Source organism: Haplochromis burtoni, unplaced genomic scaffold, assembly GCF_018398535.1.
Source record: "Haplochromis burtoni strain Fernald_Lab_line unplaced genomic scaffold, NCSU_Asbu1 Contig_160, whole genome shotgun sequence".
NCBI classification, from domain to species: Eukaryota; Metazoa; Chordata; class Actinopteri; order Cichliformes; family Cichlidae; genus Haplochromis; species Haplochromis burtoni.
The window spans coordinates 1213326-1241212 of record NW_024582521.1 but is presented as its reverse complement, the minus strand read 5'-3'; the positions used below and the strand labels follow the sequence as shown (position 1 = coordinate 1241212).

At 39.7% G+C, this 27887-nt stretch overlaps 1 protein-coding gene across 5 annotated transcripts in view; it reads left to right on the top strand.

Annotated features, from left to right (window-relative positions):
- LOC102293885 (arf-GAP with Rho-GAP domain, ANK repeat and PH domain-containing protein 1) overlaps nt 1-27887 on the top strand; it is a 58130-nt gene that overhangs the window by 25187 nt on the left and 5056 nt on the right. For all 5 annotated transcript variants that reach the window (XR_006054908.1, XM_042225111.1, XM_005933129.3 and 2 more), the window contains 25 exons: nt 79-219; nt 351-420; nt 1606-1726; nt 1887-2071; nt 2273-2379; nt 3576-3775; nt 4764-4849; nt 5257-5439; nt 13441-13615; nt 14686-14820; nt 14928-15063; nt 15235-15337; nt 16047-16239; nt 16332-16377; nt 16547-16710; nt 17739-17951; nt 20367-20472; nt 20575-20722; nt 20972-21043; nt 21892-21975; nt 22108-22225; nt 22898-23011; nt 23109-23248; nt 23344-23426; nt 24026-24085. Coding sequence is in view for 4 of the 5 variants with exons in the window: in XM_042225111.1 (XP_042081045.1) it covers nt 79-219; nt 351-420; nt 1606-1726; nt 1887-2071; nt 2273-2379; nt 3576-3775; nt 4764-4849; nt 5257-5439; nt 13441-13615; nt 14686-14820; nt 14928-15063; nt 15235-15337; nt 16047-16239; nt 16332-16377; nt 16547-16710; nt 17739-17951; nt 20367-20472; nt 20575-20722; nt 20972-21043; nt 21892-21975; nt 22108-22225; nt 22898-23011; nt 23109-23248; nt 23344-23426; nt 24026-24085 (3183 nt within the window). In the remaining variant the exon portion in view is untranslated. The remainder of the gene's footprint in view (nt 1-78; nt 220-350; nt 421-1605; nt 1727-1886; nt 2072-2272; nt 2380-3575; nt 3776-4763; nt 4850-5256; nt 5440-13440; nt 13616-14685; nt 14821-14927; nt 15064-15234; nt 15338-16046; nt 16240-16331; nt 16378-16546; nt 16711-17738; nt 17952-20366; nt 20473-20574; nt 20723-20971; nt 21044-21891; nt 21976-22107; nt 22226-22897; nt 23012-23108; nt 23249-23343; nt 23427-24025; nt 24086-27887) is intronic.

Genomic DNA, 27887 nt, shown 5'->3' with positions numbered 1-27887 from the left:
TTATGAAGTTTGTGTGATGTTTCTTTCTTTTTCCTTTTCTGTTTGCGTGTGTCTGTGTGTGCGCGCACACACGTATAGGTATGAAGGGAGTCTCCACAGCCAGCAAGGCAGTTTCTACCTACCAAACACTGGTGTTTTGGCTTCCACCATGAAAGAAGACACCTCTCAGCTTTCTGCTGTCATCAAGATGGGTTGGCTGGACAAGAATCCACCTCAGGGGTATAATAATGATGATGCTTAAAAAAAATCAGAGAATATATATTACACAAATATTTGATTGAATTAAAAAACAAACACAGGGCAGCGATATTTGCTTTTTTATTCGGTGTTCTGTCTGTCCTCATCCACAGGGCTATTTACTACCAGAGACGATGGGTAAAGCTAGATGCTGACTACCTGAGATACTTTGACACTGACAAGGTAACAAAACAAATGCATCCGAAAACTCAGTGATGTGTTCAGACACAAGCACAGAACGGAAGCGCTGTTTTTGTGTATGACTCTGTCCAGGAGATACTGTTGACATACTAAATAGGTATTGATCATTTTTAGGGCTGCAATGATTCTTCGAGTAATGCGAATAGCTTTATTATAAAACTCTTCAGCTGTTACTATGTAAATGTGACCTTTTCACCCACATTTACCACTAAAAATAGGCCTGCAGTAGAAACGTGTCTTGGAGCACTCGTGGAAATAAAAAGTGTGACAATATTAAGGCCAAGCAGCTTCCAGTTTAAAAAAAGAAAAAGACTCATAACAGAACAGCAGTAATGAGAGTCCTTCATCAAACCTGAAGAAAAACAAACTTTGGAAATGCTCCCATGCACTGCTGTTTGTTTTACAGTGAAAAGCGATAGTAAAGTTACTGGAGTTAAAGTAAAAAATGCAGATGAGCCATTATTAAGGCTGATGGGCAGGGGCGAGAGGAGCATGGGGTGTAAGTGAGTTACATTATTTTGCAGATTTGGATTAATATAAAATCTTAATTTGTTTTTAATTTTATTCTGTAATTAAAATTGTGTCAGTGCTGTTAAGTTTGACATTATTAGCGATAATTATTTATTGTGCACCATCAGAACATCTGTCTTCTGCAGCAGGAAACGTTACATCAAAGCAAAGGGCAAGCCTCAGTTCTGAGAATGTTGATGTCCTCGCTTTTGTGTGACAGCCACCACAAACTCTTTTAAAGGGTCACACATGCGCACACATTAACTAGATACACTCCTCTTAATGTCAGAGAAACCTCCACAAATGCTTAGCAAAGGCATCTTTTTTTTATACCTTAGTTTAGTGTGCATGTATATCTTATGTTATTTGACACCAATGTACTTGTTTTTAGTTGTTTGTGGGGTTTTTTTGCATTTATGAAAATGTTTTGTTTAATAAATATGACTTTTAATGGTACGTAAATACAATGAAGTTATATGCATTTAAATGACCTAAAACAATGCAATTAATATGGAAACCAATGAGTGGTTAATTTTAAATTGCTTTTAATTCACTGATCGCTTGATTAATTGATGAAATAACTGATCATTAAAGTAATCGATAGCTGCAGCATTAATCTGAGATGCTGAGTGTGTGTTGTGCTATCTTGTGTTGTAGGACGTGTATTCTAAGGGGATCATCTCAACAGCTTTCATCACTAATGTGACCACTGTGGGGGAGCTGAAGTTTGAAGTTGTTACAAACAATCGAACCTTCATCTTTAGGGCTGAAAGTGAAGGTATGTCTGTTCACCCAACTATATATGTGCTTACACTTGTACAGACAGTTATTTCCCATGTCTCAAAATATGCAGTTAACTCAGTTCATATATATATTTGTGGGTGCCGATTTTACTACGTTCATGTCTGATCTGACATGCCTATGCGCTCTCATTGCAGCTGAACGAAATGAATGGGTGACTGTACTGCAGGATTGCACCAGTGGGCGCCAAAGGCACACTGTCATGAACCCCGGCTCACCTTTAGCCCCAGACTATCAGGGCTACTTGGAGCTAAAAGGGTTACGCTCCAAACTTTACACAGTTGTTGCCTCAGATAAAGTTTTCCTCTACAAAAATATTGATGTAAGAACTCTGGGTGCAGCTGTGTGTACAGATTTGTACTTAAGATAATTGCATTTTGTTTTCTTTACTTTAATGATTGTTAGAATTATAAGAAATGTTTTTTGTTTGTTTGTTTGTTTGTTTGTTTGTTTGTTTGTTTGTTTTTGTTTTTTTGATTTGTTGGAACAGTGTAATTTACATTTTATCTTCCATTTCTTACAGGACTATCGTATTGGATTGGGTATCACGTCTATTGAGATGAATGTAGGAAACATTAAGGACTCAGATCGTCGAAGCTTTGATCTCACCACACCTTATCGCATATTTAGGTATTGCATGCACACAGAAATGAAATCTGCTCTCACACCTTTCCCATGTTTGTGTGACTGTCACACCTCTTATTGCAGTAATTAAGCAGTTGGGTTTATATAAATATATAATATTTCTATAAAACTGTTTATGTGAGATCAACTGTGGGATATGCTAATTGGACAGTTTAGAGACGATGATCATTCCTCATTATCAGCATCTGAGTTGCTCTTGAGTTGAGTTGCTGGGTTACAAGGTCATATTGTTTTAGTGAGAACTCTCCCACAGTCCCTCAATCCTCAGCTGGTCGTCTTTCAAGAATGTGAAAAGTCTTTTGTGTGACTGTGTGTGTGCGTGTTTTTGTGCGAAGAAGTGCAGGGGATATGTTTGTGCATGAGTGCATGTGGTGTGTGGTCTTTTGGCTGACAGTTCACAGCCTGCGCCTGTAGTGCAGGGTCTCAGCATGACAGGATGGGGAAATGTGTGTTTCTGTGGACTAGTGTACTGGCTCTGAGTCTCTTGACTGTAAACATATGTGAAAGTGTTTCATTTTCATTCAGACCTGGTAATAATAAGAAAGGTTGAAGATTTAGAAATGTTTAAAAATAAAAGGAGGAGTTTTTTTTTCTCTCATTATGTCTACATCAGCAATGTAAATGAAAGAAATTAGTAATAAGAAAAGACAATGATTCAGATCTGGACAAAAATGTAATTCTTTGCCAGTGCTCAGATTTTCCATTACATTTCCAAAACCCAAATAAATGGCAGTTATCGGTATTTTTGTTGATTTAACTCAATTTATTTAGTTGTATACTAATACAGCTGATACTGATTTATTCTGAAATTCATGATTCAACTTTTTATTTAAATTGTTAAGCTAATGTTATGATTTGTATTTTAAAGTACCGTATTTAGTGTTTTTACTGTATTTAAAGTACTGTATCTGTGGTTTTGTGCTTTTGTCCAGAAATATTTCAGGGCAGGAAATAATTACTCAATTTATTTCTGTAAAGTATATTTATATGTATTACTAATTTAAGGGAAGATAAACTGAGCATGCAGCAGACAGGGTGAAAAGAGGAAGCTTGTCTGCCTCTGTGAGTTTATGTGGTTTCCAGGTCTTGAGTATATTTAGCGTAACAACAGCGATCTAAGCGTCATTTCTCACCTTCATGTCAGCGTTAACACTCGTCCATATGCTTGCCTCTCTCCGCAGCTTCATCGCAGAGTCGGAGCAGATGAGAGAGCAGTGGGTGAATGCTATGCGAGACGCGATAGGTGAGGCATTGTCTAACAGCGAGGTGGCTGAGCGGATCTGGGCGGAGTCTAGCAACAGTCTGTGTGCCGACTGTGAAGCACCGAAGCCGGAGTGGGCCGCCATCAATTTGTGTGTGGTGGTGTGCAAACAATGCGCAGGTTTGTGTGTTCTGATTTTGTTTTTGTGCGGTGCTTTGGGCTGTCAGTGTGAATACTTTGTGTTTAGCAGCATTTTGACTTTTAGTTGCTGGTTGCTGAGTATCAGAATTAACATGTGGCTTCCAGCACAAGAGGCATTGTGACTTTGTTTTGTCGTGGCCATCAGTTGTCATAGATGCGATATTTCAGGAAGTTCTTTAGGAAAACACTCCAGTTTAGGACAAATGTTCAGTTGTTCTCAGGGACTATTTAGATGTTAGTGGTCAGAGCTCACTTCTGTTTTTCACTCATATCATTTCCTAAAAAATACTTTTTTGGGCCATTATTAAAGGGCATGTTTTGTTTTTATCACAGGAAATATTAATATTATAATTTAAAGAATCATGATATAAATGTCAGGCTATGTCACCCACTTCTACTACCCACCTTTAAACTCTTGGCCGAATTATGTGTGCTTCTGATAATCATGTGTGAGGCAGCCGTACTTTAGGACTTGTAGCTTCTCTGCGGTCACCTCCGATTTTGTTGCACCTCTATTTTTTTAGTATGCAGACACTTAATAGATTTTTCTAGTAAATAAAGTCTTTTTCTACTAAGGTGAAATAAGCCTGGACACACATTGATATCAGTGTGTGGTTGGTTGGTTGGTTGTGCTGTTTGGCAGAGGCATAAAACCACAGGGCAGTAATTGTACAGTGCTGTGAAAATGTATTTGACCCTTTGCTAAAACACAATGCTGTTTTTAGGTGACGCTACCTGGCCCTGTGTGAAAGTAATTACCTCCTAAACCTAATGACTAGTTGTAGCCTGCGTGTTCTCTTTGGTCAGCAGTGATTTTTGCCTTGAAATATTAAAAAAATCAATCATTTCACTGCACTTGTTGTTTGTTTTTTGTCTGTTTGTAAAGAGTTATTTGGTTGTCCGTACAGAGCTTATAATATGGTCAAGATTGAACTTGGCTTTAATATGTGTATGTGTGTTATTCCAGGGGAGCACAGAGGACTAGGCCCTAGCATTTCAAAAGTTCGAAGTCTGAAGATGGATAAGAAAGTTTGGACAGAAGAGCTTATTCAGGTACAAATAGAAATTCTCTCTCTAATTAATTGTTGAGACGTTTTTGATATAAAAATTAGAACAGACTCCAAAGACAAGGATTTATGTCCAGTTTCTTTAAATATTTAAAGTCTTAAGATTAATTAACTAGTATGTTCAAATATAATGTTTCTGCAATTAATCATTTTGGAGCTGAGACAGCTTAGTTTTAGTTTCATCTCTGTGGAAGTTTCCGAGGCAGTAGTTACCGGTGGTTTTGTGTGGGTTTCATTATATTGTTTTATAAACCTGCAGGTCAGAAGTGTCAGTAATCTGATCTAGTAAGTGCTACAGAAGAAAAATAGAGAAAAATAGAATAAGTGTGGAAGTACTTCTCTTCATTTTTTATTTATTTATTTATTTTCCTGTTCACCCTGCCCTTGTCGCAGTTATTCCTGGTGATAGGCAACGAGCGGGCTAACAGTTTTTGGGCAGCTAATGTCCCACCAAGTGAAGCTCTGTCGCCTTCGAGCTGCAGCGAAGAGAGAAGACGCTTCATCAGCAACAAATATCGCCAGGGCAAATACAGGAGGTACCACGCTCTGTATGGAAACCAGAGGGAGCTCAATCACGTAAGTCAAAGTCACAGTTTGCTTGTGATACCGTTGTGTTTAATTCTGAATCTGCGCACTGCATTGCCAGAAATTTCTGCTAGTGAGCAGCTGCAAAGTGTAAAGTGATGAGTGACAAGCGAATAGCTGAGTGTGCGGATGGGGCCTTAAAATGTGTCCACATTGGAAGCGAGGTGCCAACCGGAAACCAGAGAGAGTGAATGACTTTCCGTAATCTTTCCATGAGGGAAATAACCGCTTGCTATGAGTAGTGGGCGGGGCCCTAAATAAACTTTTCCTGTTTCTGTGTGATTGAAAGTACCAGACTGAAGAATACTGTTGATTAACATATGACCTGATAATAAAGTCACTAGAGGGTTACCTAGGCAACCGGAGCCTTGAATGTCACAAACAGCCGGCTCACGACTTCAGGATCAGTTTTCCCATTATCCTGTTGGTAGATGAACCTTCATACTAGTCTGAGATGCTCCCCTGGTGCATTATTGCCTTCATTAGGTCATCTGTGTACTTAGCATCATTTGGTGTTCATAAGCCCAGATGAGTCATCCTGTCCCTGCTTAAAAAAAATCCCCCCACAGCATGATGCTGCCACCACCACACTTCCTGGCTGGGATAGTATTGAATAGTGTCTTGTTTCCTTCAGACCTGACTGCTGTTATCATGATAGAGAATCTCGTTTCTCACAGTATCAGGATCCTTGAGGTTGTTTTTTTTTTTTTCCTGAATCCCATGCAGGTTTTTGTATGCCTTTCATTGAGGAAACACTACTGCACTGACAGGAGAAACTTCCAGAAAGGCAGCTATCTCCACACAGGATCTTCTTTTTGGTCACCCCTCCTTCCAAGCCCTTGGTTCCCTGATTGCTTAGCTTGGCAGGCAGCCAGCATTACAAAATGATCCCATTTGTTCCTAATGTCTGTTTAAGAAATATGGGGGGCTAGTGGGAATCTTCAGTGCAGCAGGAATGTTTTTGTTGTCTTCGTCAGATTGGTGCCTCAGCATTCTCTACATGCAGTTTATTTGGACTGGTACTGTGAAGAAAAATTGCATTTCTTGTTATATTATACTGGGGTTAATTGGTGAGTGGAAAAAATATATTAACAGTTTTGGCATATGCAAAAATGCCTCCTAGGTTTGCCAAATATAAGGCCTGGGGGACAGAGTTGGCCAAGTAAATACTCAAATCCGCCCACTAAAAGTATGAAGGTATGCATCAATTTTGATTTTTTTTTAACTGTAGTTGTAAAACCAGTTTTTCAACTTATCCTGCTGATTGATTCCTTCATACGGAATCAAAGTAATTAACTAACATAATTAAACGACAGGGAAGTTTCTGTATTTTCACTATAAGGACATTTTCATTAATGCAAACTTCATATTTTATAAGTACTGGATAGTCTGGGCAATACAGATTTATCATATAGTTTTACTTTGATCTTTACCCCTTAAGATTAAAGTGGGCTGCCTTTGTGTATAATGAGTTTGACATCCTTGGTTTGCACCTCGAAGTTGATGATTCTGTTCAGAGTTCTTGTTTTGAGCAGTAACTTAAAATAAGATGCAGAATTTCCTTTGAAGCCAAAAGAAAGAGCATAAAAATAAGCACGTTCCTTTGTGTAAATATATGGTAAGATCCTGTGGCGAAAGTGTTATTTAACACTTAGATACTTACAGTAAAGCAGCCAGTATGCTTCTGCAGCTGGTTGATCCAGTCTTACAACATTTGACACTTTTCTTGTTTTTAAGGCATTTGTGGGACTTTGTTTGATCGCACTGCAGCTGCAATGGAGTGCAAGTTGGGTTTATAGACTAAAAAAAACTGATTAAACTTGTGAAACACGCTCTACCACTTGAAGTAATTTTGCAAACCTCAATTTTAGAGTTGAAGAATTAAAGACTGATTAATGCAGGTTCAGGACTAAACCCTGTGAAATCCCTGCTTCTGAGTCATTTTTTTCAAACTTGCAACTCTGCAAGGTCCCAGAACCGACTCTTAGCAACGACTCTTTTAAATGTGACAACCGCGGTGTCTTTGTGTACTTGTGGTGGGCGACGCTTTGCTTGAAGATGACACATTATTTGGTTAGTATTGTTTAGAATCAGGAAATGTGAGTGGCCATGGAATGGCCATAGCTTTTATACTGGGCTCCATCATGTGTGATTAATGACTGAGTGTTTCAGACCCAGCTCGGTCACTTCTTAGGAGCTTAACCCAGTTACTGCTAACAATGTGTACAGGTCACAGATAAACTTGGTGTGTAAATGAGTCACATTTAGCACCTGACTGTGAGCTATGTGTTTTTCCCCCTCAAGCTGTTAAGCTTTTACATTTGTGTGTGTGAGTGAGTGTGAGTCACTGTGTTTGGGATGTGCAGAATGAGATAAAGGAAGTTGTTTAGTTTGTAGTTTTAAAAGCAGCTGCTTGTCCTCCTCCCTGATGGCTCCATTTTCTGCTCTTTTCTTATCTCTCTCTTGGGTCTTTGGGACCTATAGAGGACGTGATCTGTTGGACTTTCCTACAGCTTTCATCCCCCCCCCTCCCACAAACCCACACACACACACCACTCCACCCCCATTTCAGAGGTGATTACTTAAATGGCTGCTCTACTTGTTTGTTTTTTTCCTGTTCATGAGAAAAATACAGATGAGCATTGCTTCTGCTTGGGTGTGCCTTTCAGAAATTGTACACTCTGCACATGTGTCAGCTGGTGACAAAAATGGTGATGTAAGTGTGCAAGAGTGTGAAATGAAGACAAAAACATGCTTGCACACTCTGTGAGTGCAGCAGCACCCTTAGCTAATTCAGGGTCATTTATCTACTCCTGGCTTTTTAACCCCACTTCTCTTGCTCGCTTTCTTCTTTGTTTTTACTTTTCTCCTTAATGTGACATCATTACTTACTGATTTAACTGGAATGTGCTGTAACTCCACCCCTCCCTCTGTTTTCCTCCTCCTCCTTCTCCTCCTGTCCTACACATTGTTTGGCTCTGACCGCTGAAGAAATTTGATCACTTCACTCCTTGCTCTTTTTTTCTTATTTGCAAGTCGTTTATATTTTTTATAATTTTCTTTTTGATATGAGCTTCAGACTTTTACATTTGCAACTTTTCCGGGCTGTCTTTGTCAACTGACATTCAAATAGCGGACTGACTGACGGGAACTGAAAACTTCCAGGTTGGGCTATGTATAAGAGGGGAGCTGTAGGACAGGGTAGTGAAAATATGCCTTGTTTTTACAGCTCTCTGAGTCCTTTTAGGCTAGCTCTGTTAAGAAAAAGAGCACAACCTTGCATTTCAGTGGCGGTTCGTTTAAAGCGATGTGTGGAAGTGGATTGTAGATCTCTGACAGTATGTGTGTGCAGTCATGTGCTTGAATGTGTCTGTGGGAAACATTTTTGTGTTGACACTATGAGGACTGCAGCACTGCAGCTCTGTGTTAGTGAGACATTAGAGCTATTGTGTGTCTGTGTGTGTATGGTTTTTTTGTTTTTGTTTTTTATCTCTGGAGTGAGCTGCAACACATTGAAATGCACATGAATTTGCCTGCGTGGGCATGGTTGTGTGCCTTTTCTGTATTTGGTCTGTACTGCTTTCTTTTTGTGTGCTTGTATGTTTCCATCTGTAAATCATGATCGTCGTCTCCTGTTTTGTCTCTTTTGGTTCTTCCTCTGTTGTTACTGTGGCTTCCTAATTTTTCTCAGTTGCATCAAGTAGTGAACTCTAGCTGTGACCACAGTTTTACACTGGGTTTCTTATTCCCTGGAAAAACCATACTCTGCATTTCCTTCTTACAGAAACAAAACAGATGCAGTTGTAGGCACAACTGCATCTGTTTTTAGAAGACATCTATTGAATGTTAGTCACCTGCATGTTAAGAATAAAGTAACAGTCATCCATGAGTTGTTCTTCCTCTGTGGCGTTGCCATCTTCCTGTTAAACAGTTTGAAGCTTTTTATGGCCTTTAGGTTGACATTAAAGGCTTTGTTGGCTCGTGGTTTCCTTGAAAGGGAAGAAGTGACACAGCATAGATGACGTTTCATAATGAAGTGCACAGTGTGACATAGAGTTGTTTAATGCAGACAGTTTGATAGTCCCTCTGTGTTTGTGCTGTGTTTGAGTTGGGGATAGTTGTCATAGTTTAACTTTTTTCATAACTTTGTGGCTATTTTAGTGACATTTGAGAAAATAAAGCAATCGGTTATTGAAAAGTTGACGGCCACTCTCTTTTCCCAGGTCTCCTTGACTGTTTGCTGTTGGCTATCAGCATGTTGTTGTTAGTTTGCTATGATAAAATACCAACTAAGGTACAGGATTAAAAATCTCTTTACGGCCTTGTTTTTTATGCTTTTAAAGTTTTGTAATTGGATTCCTTATAAGAAGAGCTCTTCATCGCATACCTTCTCCTTTTGTTTTCTGCTTTTGCTCATTCTTCCTATTTAATTCTTCTGTTTTCCGACCATTCCCATCATGTCCTCATTCACACTTTAGGATTTCGTGTTATAAATCCTTTCGATTTCTACAGGGAGATTGGCTCAACATGTGATCTCCTTTCTTGTTTATTTTGCTGTGCTTTTTTTTTTCCCTCCCTCCTTTTTTTTTTGTCTGGAACTCTGAAGGAAAATGATTTTTCCTTCAAATCATTTTTTTTCTCTGCCCTCCTTTTTCTGTCTGGATTTTCACCTCCCTGACCATCTCTCTCTCTCTTTAAGCTACACACGGTGAGGTAATGATGGAACATATGCGAATAGCTCTTTCTCATCTGGATTGAATATATGCACGTACATACACATCTGTAAGTGTGGGTGTAGTTTGGGGTATTTTGTGCTAAAGTCTACACAGCAAAGCCTGCATGTGTTAGTATCGCTGTCTGTACATAGGTTGAGTTTCTAGCCAAAAACAATCTGTCTCTGATTAATGTGGCTGACTGAAATGCTTTCATCTTCTTTTCACAATATTTTTCTTTCTTCCTTTCCCTCCCTCATCTTCCTTTTCCTCCAGTTCAGCCCCATACAAATGCAGAGGCCAGATGGAGGCCTATGTTTTTTGTTGGCTTTTTTTTTTTTTGACACGCCCAGATAAAAATCTCTCTGTCTCTCTTGGGAAATTCTGCAAGATTCTTGAATTCCCTTCTCTCTGTGTGCGTTATTACATTACTGCCTGTTTCATCGGCAGCAGATGTTGAAGGGTGAGGTTTCTTAACACTCAAACAGCCCATTTCCTCATTGTACTTCATTGTGATGGGTTCAATTTTCCTGGACAGAAGAAAAGGCTGTTGTCATATTACTGTACACTGGCTCTTTGCACAGCGTAGGTGTCCACATGTATGTCCACATGGGATGAAGCAGAGCACTGATTTTTTTCCTCTGTTCTTTGTGCAACTGCTTTGTGCTTGTGGTCAAACAAGAGTTCGGATGACTGTGTTTGTTGGGCTGCAGTGGCATCTTCATTGCAGGCCGGTACAGCTAAACTGTGTGGTCATTTTGATGTTGTTGACCAAAAGTGGAAAAATTTGGTTGCCATCAGTGATAAAGAGCAGGTTACACCCATCTTTTTATTTGTTGTATATAGTTTTATAACATTTTCAAGTTGCCTTAAATCTTTTTAAAGATTTAAAGACCAAAAACTTCATCTACTTGGGCATGAAAACCAGATCATGGATGGATTTTTAAGGAAAAATACAGCCTGTTTTACTGATTTTGGGCCTCACCCTGGACAAAAAAATTACTAGTGATATTTTAAGCAGCTCTTTAGAGCGCCCTGAATTTTGTTTGCCAAATCTTTCAGTGCTTGACCCTGTCTGCAGCTGCACTCCGACTCATTGGACTGAAACAAAGCCAGACTGCGTAATGTCTCAGGATCTGTGGCTTTGGGAATGGGAAGTGCTGTCACTCTGGCAAACAACCCCATTTATAATTCTTGATGTTTTAAATTCTCTCAACTCATCGGTGCTTTGGCAGTTTGTCTTTGTGTTTTTTGGGTTTGTGTGGGTGTATCTTTTGCAATTCTAATCTTTGCTAATTGCCTTGTTTGTTTGTGTGCGTGTGTGCGTAAGCTCAATAGTGCTTAAATAGAGGAGGGGCTCTGTCTGTGTGTGTGTGTGCACTGGGGAATTTCTCAGTCAGACCCAAAAGAGCTTATTACGTTTAACTGAAGACAGACATGCATGGGTGTGTATTCTCTCTTCTTCTTTCCTTGTGCTCAGGGTTAGTTTGTTTGTTGTTTATAGTCTAAAGAAGTGTTGTGGAACTTATTTATATGAGTGAACACCAGTTATATTCATCATCGTTCCAGCGAGTTAGCACAATGCTGATTACGTCTTTCTCAACTTGTGCTGCATTCCACCTGCCTGAGTTTTAAATTCCTTCGCTGGTTTACCAGTAATGGCACATCAGTCATCGCTCATGAGCTATTAATAAGGAGAGATGATGGCAACAGAAATATGACACAAAAGCTTCTTTGTTAGCACGTTAAAAATGTTTGTGTGATCACTGCCAGGAAAGTTCCCTACTGCAGGTAAAGACATCTGGACCTGTCACGATAGTTCTGTCCTTGGTGGTGTTGTCGGGGGTTAAATGAGACGTGTAATATCAGGGTGCGTGTAGATTTTAGGGTTGCCGCAGCGGTACGTATGCCTACATTGCAAAGCAGACATTTTTTTTTCTTCTAAAGATTAGTTTTTGGGCATATTTAGTCTTTATTTGACAGTAGAGCAGCGAAGACAGACAGAAAAACCAGATGAGAGAGAGAGAAAGCGAGGACACGCAGCACAGGGCCGCAGGTCAGACTCAAACCCAGACCACTGCACTTTAGCCATGTGTCATATAGTTACCTTCTCACCCACTGAGCTAAACAGGCTCCCGAAAGTCTGAGCCTTCCTATGAGATTCAAGAATGCTCCGCTTACAAAAATATATTTTAAAAAAAATAAAATAAAAAATTCTGTTTTGTTTTTTTGTTTTTAGATTTCCATTCAGATCAGGTTTTTGACACTAGTCCTTTGTGTCTCCAGCTTAACCTTTTGCTGCACAGCTTCCATTACATCCAAGGATGTAATAAAATTACTGAAGATTCCTTCAAGTTATATCAGTGACGAGGAAACAACTGCAAACAATTGTGCAGTCATGCACAAAGAGTACAAAGTGATAAATACATAAGCTAGGACTTATAATCTAATCATTCCAAAATGGCTCGAGGACACCTGAGAATACTTTGTATATAGTTTAACCAGAGTAATCTACAGTTGCGGTAAATCCCAAAATAAAATGAGTGGAGATTGCTCTTGACACTGCAATGTTTGTTATTCAATGAAAACACAGAGTATACTTTAATGGTTTTTAAATCTATTTGGAAGGAGGAGTGGAGCAGTGTTGACAGTAAAGCATGAGGGTTCTTGGGCAAAAGGCCGTGCAGGTTTTAAAGCCCACATACGCTGACAGACAAACACGCAGTTTGTTTGGTGTGCAGAAGTTCACTTCATTCTGAAAACTGAAAGAACTTCAAACAACATGATTCGAACCTTTTCAGCTGCAGCAGGATCACAGTATTAAAACCCTTTGTTAGTTTTTTCATTAGTCTTGTATTGTAGATTTCTTTCTTAAAAAGAACAAAAGCAACTCCTTTTTCTTTATTACCTAAATGCTTCTCAAGTCGACGCTCTCATCCTCTCCTTCCTTGTCTTAATTTTATCTCACACCCTCATTTCCTTCCCTGCTTTGCTTTAATTGTTGTCCATGTTTAACTGTGTTAAGTCATAGTTAATGTTGATCCAACCTCTTTGGTCTCCTACTTTCTGAGCAATGCAGTTTTTTTTTTTTTTTTATATGTCTATAACAAATAAATGATATGTCTGCATTTGGAGGTAAAATGAATTTCAGTTCAATACTTGCACTATAAAGCTAGAAGTCGTTGCCAAGAAACGGTACACAGTTGTTTCCGCCTGTTATTTTTGTACACGAGCGTTTACTCGTGTGTCTCCTTGTCTGTTGCTCTCCCCTTTTCTCCAGGCTCTTTGTATAAATGTGCAGTGCAGCGATGTACTGGAGACGCTGAGCCTGATTTTCTGCGGTGCAGATGTGAATTGTTCAACTGGGCTGGAAAGTCAACTCTCCCCCCTCTCCTTGGCCACCGCACACTCGCAACCCCTACAGGCCGAGTTATTGAACCATAATCTGAACACAGGTACAGTATGCGTGCAAGCTCAGGGTCCCAAGCACACATTTGTTTTGAATGGACTGAGTAGAGCTTTCATGAAAGAGTTTGTTAAAGTATTGATTTAAAAAAAATAACATGTTTTTTCACAAAGCACTTGTCGAAACACAGCGTGCTTTATAGGCAGGCAGATTCTGGAAACGAGAACGGACTGGAGGGATACGTTAAAAAGGATCTTATACAAAGCAGTTGGCTTTGTAATTTGGATCCTCTGTTAGGTCATTCAAAAATTGTGTTTCCCTGACATTAAAATTGTTTTTGCTTCAGTAATCAACAGGATCTTGAAATAATGAGTGGACCCTTAATATCAATTCTGCAATCCAAGAAGTTTGAATGCTTATTAAGCTCTAAGTGAGAGCAGAATGCAGCGATTTACTGAACCTGTAATCAGCTGAACAGTGTTTCCCCAGTCTTGCTTCACATAGGAGGTGCTCCTTGTTGCTTGTCTTGTGTCTTTCATTTTCTAAATGTGTGACATGTTTTTAGTGGGTCACAGGTCTGGATTGCAGGCAGGCTAGTTTAGAGGCATGTTGTTGGTGTAAAGCATGTTTAGCTTTCGTTTAAGAGCCCCCTGATTCTAGTTAACAGCACTTTTAAAAAGTCATTGACTCAGTCTTGCAGACATCAAAAGTCTCAATAAACACTCCCATCAAAGCCTCATCAGGCAAGTTGTAATACTATATCATTTGTTAGTTGACATTTTCTTCTAAAGTCTACTTTTTATTTTATAGCGAACTAAGATGTGGTTTAGGTTAGTTTTTAGTTAACTATAATAATCTTGGTATTAGCAATGAGGTAATTTAGAAATTGGTTGATATTTGGTGACGTCAGATGGATCAAGGCACTGACATTTTAAGAGTGGGTGACTACAGTCATAGCAAAACATAGTTCAACTATGAGGTAAGAACTCAAAGCAGAGTGTTGAGAAACGAGGGAGGGGCCATTTCAACAGGGTTTAAAAGTTTAAGAGACCGTAAGAGTGTGTCGTAAACACTTCTTTACTTTCATACAATCAAATTCTTTACAATGTTTTTCTGTAGAGCTACCACGGTTAGAGGAGGTGGATGCTATGGACCCAGAACCTTACCCACTACCTCCTTCCGTGTCTCACAATGGCTTCTTATTTAAAACTGCATCCATGGCTCGGCCAGTCACAGAGCGCAAGGCCAAAGAGGGTAAGCACAAACACTCTACAACAGCAACACTTACCACAAGAAGAAAGAATAGTTAAAGTGATTATCACTATTATGCTTGGCAAATATTTATTTGTCTATCAATATAGAGTTCAGTCGTCGCTGGTGCACGCTAAATGATGGCGTTTTCAGCTACTACGAAAGTGACAAGAACTCAAACCCAAATGGAGCTCTCAAGGCTTCAGAGATCGTGTGTTTGGCTTCCGACAACGAAGACAGACATGGGTACGCAAACACCCACACACTGTCCGTCGTAAATGCACATTTACAGCAAAAATGCAATGACACCTTGTAATGTTAAGCGAGATGAATCGTATGTCTCCTCCTTCTCTTTCTTAAATTTCCCAGTGTCTGCTCTTCTAACCTCCTTTTTTTTTTTTTTTCTCCAACCCCCAGGTATAACAATACATTTGAAATTTATACAGAGTCTGAGCGTCTCTACCTGTTTGGCACCGATGACTCAGAAGTCAAATCCCAGTGGGTCAAGTCTATCGCCAAGGTAACAATCAAATACATATATTCAGCTTAACGGAGAGATTTGTGATTTTTCTTTATTTCTAGTCAAATAAGAAAGCTCTTATAAGTGGTGTTAGCAGATTAAGCTTGGTGTCAGTGATCAGGACAGTGCTCGCTGTTGTTTATTTTATCAAAGCACAACTTTCTTTACGACTGACGTGATCGTGTGAAATGAAACAACAGTCATTTTATCTCAACGGCTGAAAGGGCAAAGTGTGTGCACTCAAATTTCATTAGTTATTGTGAGACCAGTCATATGTGTCAGAGTTATGCACAAGGTCATGAACAACCTGTGACACAACCAGTTTCGTGGAGGATTGTCTCTTTCCACAGCTCTTGGGGAGAAGGCCGAGATAGTAACTGGACAGAATGTAACCAGAATCGAGGCTGAATTTGTTGCCGCCCACACTGTGTTCTTCAAGCAGTGACAAATAGTATTCGTTTTTAAAAGCTTGAATTTAAATGAAATAAAATAAAATGTAGCTCATAATAAAAAAAGAAGGGCAAGGACGATTTGGTGCAAACCCTGGTTTGAGACCAGGAGGAGGCACAGATCCCTTGGGGATTGCGTCAGGAAGATCCTTAGGCGTAAAAATCTGCCAGATCAAAATATGTGGAGCTCTTTCCCGTTGTTGAAAAGGGAGCAGCCTAAAGAAGCTTCAGTACAAACGCCGTATGTCCTTTGCTTGTAGGCCTTTATTCCAGTCTCTGCAGAACCTTTGCTGAGATTGAATTTTGAGAGGATTGGGAAGCTGATGTGCAAAGATGGCTTGAACCTACAAAGGTCCAAAGTTGGGTGGTTTGCTCTGGAGGGGTCTGTACTTCACGTTTACCTGGAGGGCAGTCAGGTGGAGGAGATCCACCTCCGCAAACTGAACGAACTATGTGAGTAAGACACGCAAACATGGATTTAATCACTGTGTGAGTGCTCAGCGATTAGAGCACAACAGTTCTTACCCTGTATTTGTGTTTTACAGCAATTCAGCAAGACAATGAAGTCATGGTTCTGGTGGGGAAAGGCAGGTGAGAACGGATCATTTGCACACTGATTGACAAATTATTCTTACAGTTTGAAACCCCTTTAAAGATTAACCTGTTTATTTTTTATAGATATTCCTAATGATGAAACAGTTTTCCCTCACATACTCATCTATTAATTCTTCTTTATTTGTTTCTTCTTCTCTTTTTTTAGAACTCTGTACATAGAAGGAAAGAGAAAGCTGGATTTTTCTTGCTGGTGTGCAGCTATCCAGGCAGCTGCAGGGAGTGGAGGAGACAGGCTGCACGAGCAGCAGCTCACGGAGACGGACATACCGGTGATCGTAGATAGCTGCATTAACTACATCACACAGTGTGGTAAGAAACACACACTCACACACACATAAGAAACCATTTTTGTGAAGTAAATATGTACTTCATGCATCTTTAGTTTTGTTTATTGTGTTACATTTTGACAGTGCACTATAAAACATTCACACATATATGCAACATTACCTCATAACAAACCAAAGACGACTCCTTACAGCACAAGTCATACCTCATATCATGGTAAGCATTGATAATATAACATTTGCATAACATAAAATTTAGGTAACCATCATAGTTCAGCACACAAACAAAAATCCAGGCTCTTGGTTCAGCATGAACTGTAACCTTTTCTACCGTTCTCTGAACTATGTGGCTACAATAGTTGGACCTTAAGTTTACTGTGTTAAATTCCACTGGATCTATCCACGGAAGAACCATCTTCCTCCTCATCTTTTATATAGCTGTACAGCTTGAACATTGGTTTCACCAGAGTGGCAGAGTTGCTTGTGCTACATCTCTTGCATGAGTTCACAGCTTGAAAAACTTGACATGTACAGCAGTTCAAAGTAGACAAAGATAAAATAGAGGAAATAACATGACTCTTATTTCCTCGAGTGGACATGGGCCTAACTTGCTCTCAGTGTGGTGTGTGAGGTCCATTGTTTTAATTATCTGCACTCATTGTAGAGAAGTGCAGCTGCATCACACTTCTCTCTTTGTGGGTTGACACCGTTTGACATATTGGCCTTCTGGCCTCACCACTAGCTGCTCTGCTCATGTGATTTTTTTTTTTTTCTTTCTTTTTTCCCCTCGTTGTTGTTTTTGCTTTGCCTTCAGATGTCAGTCAGCTCAATGTTTCCAAGCCCTCAGAGACCAATCGTTGCAGTGTTGAGGCGAAACACTTGATGCATTAAATGTTCTGAATGTTGGAAGATGCAATATAACGATTAAGTTTGAGGAACTTTTGTTTTCTTTTGTCAGTGGTGAAAGAGCTGTTTCTTCCGGTTTAAGTCTGTGTTTGTGTAACATTCTACTCTGTGTGTTTTTGTGTGTGCTTGTTAATGTCCCATCTCTAGGTATGGTGTCAGAGGGAATTTATCGCAAGAGCGGCGTGAACTCTCGTGTGGCAGCTCTGTGCGAGAGGTTTCGTCACGATGCTCGCAGCCTTTGCCTAAGGGAAGGAGAGCATCAGGTGGACGACGTCTCTAACACACTCAAACGGTTTTTCAGGGAGTTGAAAGAGGGAGTGTTCACAACACAGGACTCCCCCTCCTGGCTCAGCACTGCAAGTAAGAGTCATACGATTTTGTTTCTTCATGATTCCTATGTTTCTTATTATTTTACGAGCTTTGAGTATCCTGTAAAACATGTATAGATCAGACACCTGTGGCTCTCCTTAAAAGGGGCAAATTAGTTTTTCTGATGTTTTGATATCATGATACTGCATCTGCTGAGAGACACACTGACAGGCCAGTTTGGAGCCATGCTGTTCTAAAACCTGAGCTGGTTTAGTATTGCCATGCCAAAACAAGCAAGGCCTTCCTGGATTAAGAAGTCATCTGTGTGGCGGATGACCTGTCATGGTCCCTTTACAGACATGCATTTTGTGGCATTTAGCATGTGAATACATTACAAAATTATTAGCCGAAAATCAATGTCACTGTGCTTTTTTTTTTTTTTTAACAGGGCAGCAAATTTCAACATAGCAATTCTATTTTCAAATTTCTGTTTGCACACAATAACAGAATTATTTTGGAGAAAAACAATAACTAACAGGCTCATGTTATGACCCTGAGCCTTATGAGCCTTAGTACAAACCATTGCTGTGAATTAATGTGCTTTAACTTAAACTTTGTACCCTTATAGACTGTTTGAGCAGTCACTTGAGAAAGCATCATGTCAAAAACACAAGAAAGCAGTTTAGACTTGTGATAAAGAGTTATGGCTGCTCATAAAGCAGAGATGGATATACATCGTTATCACAGTGTTTCCAAGTGTCAAGAACTGGAGTGAGAACTATCATTAGGAAAGTGACACACAGCACACAACAAGCCTGACAGAGGCAGGAAGTGAAAGATTCATTAAAGGAAAACCTGGGAGAGATGTGTCCAAAGACCACAGAACAACTGTCAAGACACTCATGAATAACTTAGTCGACTTGGATTTCCTACTCTCAAAGAAGACTAGAAACCTGCGCAGGAACCATGAGGTTGCAGATGAAGGAAAAGTCCACTTCTGCAGAAGACGTACCTTCAAGACAGACTAAAGCATGCTAAGGACAACCTGAAGAAACATTATGCATATGGGAGTGTGTCCTTTTGTCAGATGAGATGAGACGAAACAAAGGCTCTGTAGCCACAGTGACTTATGTTTGGAGAAAAAATGGAGAGGCGTCAACCCATAGAACACCGTCCCCGCAGTGAAGCATGGTGGTGGGACTATTATGCTGTGGAGATGCTTCATAACGTCTGGAAGTGGGCATCTTGTCAAAATGGAAGGAAGAGTGAAGGATATGTGAAGATTTTGAAAGAAAACCTCAAACAGTTGGCAGCAAACCTGGATCTCAGTCATCACTTTGTCCTCCAACACAACAGTGACTCAAAACATACATCGAACCTGATGAACAACTACCAGCCTGTGTAAAGCTTTAGAGAGTCTCGCTCGGGAGACGAGTGTGGGTCTTGTTGACAACTACAGCAAATGACAGCAGGCTGTTTTCCAGTAAAAAGGATTTGCAAATAACTATTAATAACCTTGACCCTGGTAGTTTTTGTTTTTTGTGAAACAATTTAGTTTCTGTGTGCAATGTAAAAAATAAAAACAAAAAACTAAACATCCAAAACAAAACTAGGATGTTTGGGAAAGCTGTGTTTTAAAAATCGCTTGCTATGTTTAACAGAAACCTTTTAATTTTTTTGTGTAAGTTTTAAACTTTCATGAGGAGGGTCCTCATCTGTCCTCATCTGTCCTCATCTGTAGCTTTTAGTCCCTCTGCACTTTAATCTAGTTTACAAGGAAGGACCACAACCCTTTTATATTTTATCTTGGGTTTGGGTGTTTAGTGTTGATGTTGGGCGTCATTGTTTAAGGATTTTTCAACAATCGAAATTATTGCAGTACATAACTGCCTCTTACTATTTGTAGTCTTACACCGAAAACAGCTTTTAGCACAACTTTTCCAGTCTTTTTTGCCCCAGTAACATAAGCATTTGACAATGTACTGGTTTCAAATTGAAAATGATCATATAATGCTAGTATTGCAGGGATTTAATGATATGTTTGTCATTGTAATTCTAGTGTTTTGTTTTTTTTAACACTGAAGCTAAATTGAGCATACAGTGCAAAGAGAATGAGTTTAAAGATATGCTGCCGCTGTGTGTCTGGTACCATCATCTTGTTATTGTTTTCAACCAAAGACCTACACACTGCTGGCCATTTTTTAATATATACATGCCAGTTTAAACAAAAATGCTCTTTGTTTTAGAAGTCTAGAGTCCTTTTTCATCAGGCCTCTTTTCAGCCTTTCTCCCTGTTTTGATCTTTTGTGCTCTCGTCCTGTGCTTTTTTTTTTTTTTTTTCCTCGTTCCATCTTACATTCCCAGCTCTTTCTTTGATCCTGGCCGTTTGTACTATAAATATCCTCTGTGTTCATAATTTTATTTAATAATTTTACTTTTCTCCTCATCTTCTTCTCTCTTCCCCAGCCATTCAGGATGAAAGTACTAAAATCTCCCAGTACAAGAAGTTCTTGAACAAACTGCCTCATGTCAACAAGGCAACACTACAAACCCTTATCAAGCATCTCTACTGGTGAGAACTGATACACAGTGACTGATACCATCTTATCACCTCTCCCTGAGTATGTATTTGTGCACAGACTTGTGTGGGGTTTTTTTACCGCTTGTGTTTCAGCGTGCAGCACTTTTCGGATGAAAACCAGATGAACAACCATAATCTGGCCATCGTGTTCGGTCCCACACTGTTCCAGACTGACGGGAAGGACTATGCCGCTGGCCGCGCCATTGAAGACCTCATTGAGCACTACAAACTCATCTTTGAGGTCAGTGCTGATAACAAAGGTGGTAATGCTTCTATGCTAACACATCAGGGATTTAAAAACACTTTTCAGTGGTGTAGAGGTCTAAGTGTTCGTCTTATCTTTTTATCTTAAAGATCAAGCTTCACTGTGATTACAACACAATGTTCTCCTTGCATGCAGTGATTCTGCACTTTGAAGTATCAGTGCAGATTTTAAATGTTGATACATTTTTATTTGTGGTTGAATTACTCTGCGTATGCTCTCTTGCAGGTGGATGAGCAGCAGCTGAACAAGCAGATAGAAGTGATTGAAGTTATCCACAAAATGCGGAATTTGAAAAATGTGAGCAACATACAATAAACTTTAAACAAAGAATGGTTCAGTGACCTGACATATTTCAGAGGCAAGATTTAGGAAAATCATTGAAAATATTACAATATAAACGCAGAACTAAAACTAAGAATATTTCTTCTATATTTTTAGTTTAGTTTTTCAAATTGTGTCACTTAGAATTTTTTTCAGAAGTCCAGCTTTGGTAAAAGTGTGAATTTTTTCCCATGCAGTTTCAGTTTTTAGCTTAGTTTTAGTTAATTATAATAAACTTGGTGGATTTCTTCGGTGAGATTAAACAGTCATTTCCACAGCCATCATCAGAACATATCAGCAAATGAAGGAAATTCTTCTGGATCGGTTTTCTATCCCGCTGGGATACATCATATTTCCAAAAGCCATCACACACACACGAACTTGATTGACATCCCAATCTTAATCTATAGGGTTTAATAGGCTTTCCACAACATTCAGGAGAGTGTTTATGGGAATTTTTGACCAGAATCACATTTGTGAGGTCAGATGCTAATGTTGGATGTCAAGCGGCTTGCAGTTTGTAATTCATCCTGAATGTGTTAAGGGTTCATTACTGAAACTAAGGCGCCGAACCCAAGTCTTAGAAAAGCAACCACTCACCATAATCCCCCCTCCACCACACTTTACACTTAAACTAGAAATTAACATAATAAATTATCACCTGCCTGTGTAATTAACCATTTTTATTATTTAGTTCATCTCAGTGAAATGTGTTGTGTGAAGTGTTTCGACTTGTTTGAACACTGCATTTGGTTATCTGTGTATACGCTTTTTTATCATCGCAGTTTTTCTGTCTGATCATTTGTTTGCTTGTGTGCCCTAAGCTTCAGCCTCCTTCTGAACGAGGAGGTGACTTCATTTGTACCGTGTACCTGGAGGAAAAGGCCAGTGGAGAGAGACATGTGAAGGTGGGTTGGAATTCACCAAATAACACATTTATTTATTTAACAACCCAGTTCTTTCATCTGGCACACATCAAGTTCCACAGTAACGAACAGGCTGGTGTTTATAGAAAACAAATATTTCCACTCTTCCCACAGATTCCTGGTTCTATGACAGCATTAGAGCTCACACTGGAGATTCTGGACCAGCGTAACATCCCAATTAAAGACAAAGATTACTGGAGCTGCTGGGAGATCTGCTGCAAGGAAGAAATGGGTAAGACTGATTAAAAAGATGAAGGGAGGCAGGACAAATGCCAAACAGCATTTGTTTTTTATGCTGATGCAGATTTAGAATTTATAGGGTATTTTGTAAAACTCTGTCTTAATTATTCTGTTTTTTTTTTTTCATTAATATGGTACAGGGCTATTTTGCTTTGGAAAATGACAGTTTACTAGGACTAATGCAAAAAAAAAAAAATTGCCTGCAACAGTGTGGCTGCAAACTGCAGTTTGTTTTGCATCTGGTATGTGACCTGTCTGGTTCCCTACAAGGAAGCGACAGTATGAAAATGACAGTAGCAGTAATCTGCAGATTAAAGAGGAAATGGAGCAGTAATGATGAGAAATTGAAGGAAATTGTTGTTGTTGATGGGAAGAGAAGGAAGGAATTTACTGCTACAGACGGTGTCATTTACTACAGATTGGTATGTAGATTTACAAAACAAAATTCTTCCAGGATGTAAGGTGAGATTTACGGAAATATGTATTTATAGCATCTAAAAATATGAAGCTGTACCAGTTATGTCATCAAGCGCTCAGCATGTTTGTCTGACACTTTGACCCTATTGAGGAATGCAGATTTGCAAAGTTCTTTGTCATCCAGAAATGCCCCAAGTTTGCATCATGTTTTCACACATGCTCTCTTTCTGCCTGCTCTGTTTTTCAGAACGACCGCTGCACTATCAGGAGCGAGTCTTGCCCATTGTTCACTCCATCGGCACAGAGTCTCATCTGCTTATCAAGAAACATGCTGCAATGGAGGCCATCACTCTTTACCTGTGTAAATACAAAACAACAGAATCATTGCTGCACTGTTTGGTCTTCCACATTGTGGCATGCTTGCATCAATTTCAGTTATCTGGCCTTCTGTCCTGCAGCCAGTAAACCGGATGCATCCAAGCACGGGATGATAAAATTCAGAGAGGAGCGAAGCATCTTGGGTTTGGGCCTCACCAGTTTTCATGAGCGTTATTTCATCCTCAATTACAACTCGCTCAGAATGTACAAGGACGTCAGAGTAAGATCTACAGACATACTTTTATCGTTTTATTTGTTATCTCCTTCGTAGACTCGTTAACTAATTTTTCCTTTTTTCCCCCCACTGTCTGTCAGAGTAACCGTCCAGAACGTGAATGGCCAGTGAAAAACTTGAAGGTTTACCTTGGTATAAAGAAGAAACTCCGTCCTCCCACATGGTGAGCACCTGTGCTGAATTACCAGTGTCACGCTATTCTCATGAGTGCTTAGTGGCAAAGCAGCAGGTGGCTGCTGTAAATGGAAACTGCTGTCACACCAGGAGGAAGACTGGCCATGCAAATTATCGCTTCAGTGGGCACAAAAAATGTATTTACTGGGAATAACAATTTTCTGGGATTATCTGATCATGAATAATTGGATATCTGGCCACTCATTCTCCAGCTTTATACAAGTGTAACACCTCTGCACTACATTGCTGTTGGCGGGAGCAGCTAGTGCTACCCCTACTGATCAAAATGCATCTTTTTGATCTCAAATTACCTCAGTTTTGTTAGCTTGAACCAAATTGCTTGATGCCCTTGAGCTTCCTTGTTTCATAACTTTAAAAGTTTACACAGAGCAACTTCTGCAGCTCGGCTCATGCTTAAAGGGATAATTAACGACTAAACTTAAATTATTAATTTACGAACTCTACAGTTTCTTTATCTGAAGTAGCTGTTTGGGCCTTGTAAGCAGAGTGACCACTAGGGGGCAGGCTGACACTGTGAATCCTGAGAAGCTGGATTGCTGTTAAAGTGATTTGTATGTTTATTTTTAGTTGGGGACTGACAGTTCTGTATGAGAGCATGAAACAAGAGAAGCCCGAGAGACAGCAGTGGTGAGTACTTATTCAGTGCTCTCTTTTTTATAATACACAACTTTCAGGCTCTGATTACGTCACCAGCAATGTTGGTTTATTGGCTGGAAAAATAAGTAATACCGAAAACAAACAGCCGCAGGAGCATTTTTTTTCCGCTAATTGGCTTGATTTGCAACAGGTCAGTAACTTGATCGGGTATAAAAAGAGCATCTTAGGCAGAGATTCTCCATTATGCAAAAAACACTCTACAAATTGTGCAATAATTTCAGAAAAATGTTCCTCAATCTAAAAATGAAAAGCCTGTGAATATCCCATCATCTACATAATCTATGGCCCATAATAACTTCAGAAGATTTAGGAAATCTGCAGAAATCTCCGTATGTAAGGGACAAGGTCAAAAATCATGCCTGTAAATGCCTGTAAGCTGCTTGCTTGGGCTCAGGAAGACTTCCAGAAATCATTATCTGTGAGCACAGCTCATCGTGCGGTTCATGAATGCAGGTTAAAGCGCTATCGTGCAAAGAACCAGACACACATGAAGATGTGAATGGACTGAGACAAAGTGGAAAACTGTTCTGTTGTCAGAATGATTAGCATTGTGCAAAACATGGACACTGCAGTCTCTAGATTAAAGCAGAGAGGGACCTCCGTGCTCATGTCTGTTGGTACCTGCATGCATTAATACCTATATACATACAATACATACTTACTTACATACATAGAACTGGCAGCTGGCACATCTGGAAAGACACAATTAATGATGAAAGATGTCCAGAGGTTTTAGTTTATCACATGCTCCCATCCAGAAAGCCTTTCAGGGGATGCCTTGCATATTTCAGCAAGATGATACTAAACTGCATGCTGCATCTATTACAACAGCATGGCTTTGCTGTCGAAGAGTCCAGGTGCTGAACTGGTCTGCCTGTAGAAAACATTAGTAAGGTGGAGTAAGTAAGCCGTGAGGTTCAGCAGCTATATATATCTGATATCAGACGAGAATGGGAATAGATTTCTCTCACAGAAGTTGGCAGCTCAAATTTTTAGAGACGTGTTGCTGGCGTCAATTTCAATTTCAGGTTTCATTGTTCTATTGTGAATAAATCCAAGTTCATGAGATTTGCATTGTGCTTAGGGCTGGGCTATATCATACCGTTCACAGTAATACCGGTGTAATGTTGGGCAATGATAGGAAAATGAAATATTGCGATAGAATATGGGTAAAACGCGCATGCGCAGTGCCTTTGTTTACATACGCACATGGCGGCGACGCAGAATGAGAAGAGCGAAAGTGGATCGTTAAATGAAACAGATGAACCAGAACTGGTTTGTAAAAATGCTGCAACTTCAGTGGTGTGGAACTGGTTTGGCTTTCATCCGTCAGATACACAACAAAGCACTATTTTTGGTAGAGCGTGCTAGCGGGCCGTCGTTATTACAGTGTTTGGAAAATATGGCACACTTAAAATCAATCCTTTGATTTTTCTGAAAATCAACAGCGCCCCTTATAATCCCGTGTGCCTTATGTATGAATTCTGGTTGTGTTTACTGACCTCGAAACAATTTTATGTCGTACACGGCGCTCGAAAATCTGTCAAATGTTTTAGTACGACTTTGCTAAGCTACGAACCCGCACCGCTTGATGGATTGTCGGAGCATTACGGCTATCGTAGGCAGGAGCCTCGCGGAGTGATACGTACTGTGCTTCAACATAATATTACCGTATTGCGTGTGTATAACCTTTTTTTTAAGTTTTGTGGATATTATACATGGTTATGCTGAGGATATGTCGGCCAATTTCCACTGGAAATGCCTTTTGGTTAAACTGTCAGCAAAGAATTTGCATTTGCACTGTTACATTTTTATATAACTTTAATGCACTTAAAACAGCTGCTTGTTTAAGTGAAAATACATTGATGTTTTGTTTCGGGGTTTTTTGCACTAATAAAGTTGTGGAGTTGTAAAGTTTTTTTGTCTAGTTTTTTGTCAGTTATATCGTTAACGCAAATTTTCAAATGTATATCGTGATAAATATTTTTGGTCGCATCGCCCTGCTCTACTTGTGCTTTTATTTATAGTTTAAACAGTTGTATTTGTAAACATTTGTTTCAATACATGAAATATAACTAAAGTCTGTCATTATATTAGATTGCAGCACTAATATAGTGTTTGCAGGAGTTCAGCCTTTGCTCTTCCTGTGTGTCATTTTATTTATTAATTTATTTATAACTTTATGGCAGCGTGGTGATACGGATATAAACACAACCAACTTTGGAGAAAGCTGCTAGATTTTCTGTAGGCTGAGAAAACGGGTCAGATCCCTGCATGAGAGTCTCGAGAAGGAGGCATATAAAAGGTTGACTCCACCTAGGGGACGAACACACATGAATGCACCTATAAACAGGGCTCTGTTCTAAGCTAGGCCTGTTCAGGTATTCACTGTGTGTGTGTGTGTGTGTGTGTGTGTGTGTGTGTGTGTACATGTTACACTGGGTATGCATTGTTAGCATCTGTAGTCATCTTCGTAGTTGTAATGGGACAGCTGCTCCCGTCATGCTGTAGGCAGTATAATTTCTTGGTCAGCCTCCATTGCCGTGTCCCTTGCAGCAACAAGCAGACATGAGAGGGAGCAAGGAAGATGCAGAAAGAGGTGGAAGGTAGAGGGGCAAGGAGTCATGCTGAAGGGGAGATACTGTATACTGAGTAAGAAATGTTGAATTTAATGCAGTTAAAATACAACTTTGAGTGGAGAGGGATAAGAAAGTGGAAAAAATAATAATCAAGAGCTAGATGAGGAGGCGCCCGTGTGACTGTGTCATCCCAATCTTTTTTAATATATCTGCACTAAATGTCCCTTAATATTCTCAAAACTCTTAGCACATTAATTTTCCCTTTTTTTTTTCTTTTTTTTTCTTGCAGCACTATTTTCTCAGCACTCCTCGTGGTTAAGCTTATAAGGGTGCTAATAAATTTTAGGAATATTATGTAAATTTTATTCTGTGGCTTTTTGGTAATCCATAATCATAGATGAGCAGCTTTCAGTCTTTTGACGCTGATAATGGCGAGCAGTTAATTGCAAGCAAAAACGAAAAAGTCACATGTAGGAGATACTGTGCTGCATGTATGTGCACTGGAATAGAGAGGCTGTCTCCTTTTGAATGCCAGCGAACACTAATGAGCTCTGTTAGGCATTATGAAGTGAACTAGGGAGAGGGAGGAGCTAGGGGTGTGTGGGTGTGTGTGGGTGTGTGTGTGGGTGTGTGTGTGGTGGGTATTCTGTCAAATTCTATGACTGCACCTAATTTTGTGGCAGTTGCATGCTGCATTGCTGTTTTGTTTTTAAAGTCTCTTTGTATCAGTGTTTTGCTGTCTCAGAGGACTTCACTCGAATAATTGTTGGAGTCTAAATTTGTGCTCATAACAGTAATAATCGTATAAATACAGCCTGTTTATTCAGCACAGCAGCATGACTGATGACTCAGAGGGCTATGACGGCAACCTGAGTGGCATGAAATTTGCACGTACATGCATGCAGACACTACAGAGGCACGAATTCGCACTTTTCAGGGACACAGGCACGCACACACAGGCACACACGCTGGATGCTGAAGGTTATAATCAGTGTTTGTTTTGGGCGGAAGTTTAAATTAGTAGTCGTGCTCACTGTTTACGCTTGTGGCGTCACTGGCAGGTGTCATAGGAGAGAACATGTCAATTTCAGTTAATAGTTTTCACTACCTCCCTTTGTTCTTGCTCTTTTTTTCTTCCAAATTTCCCCTGGTCCTCGAATTCATCTCTGCCTCACTATTTGCTTGTCTCCCAA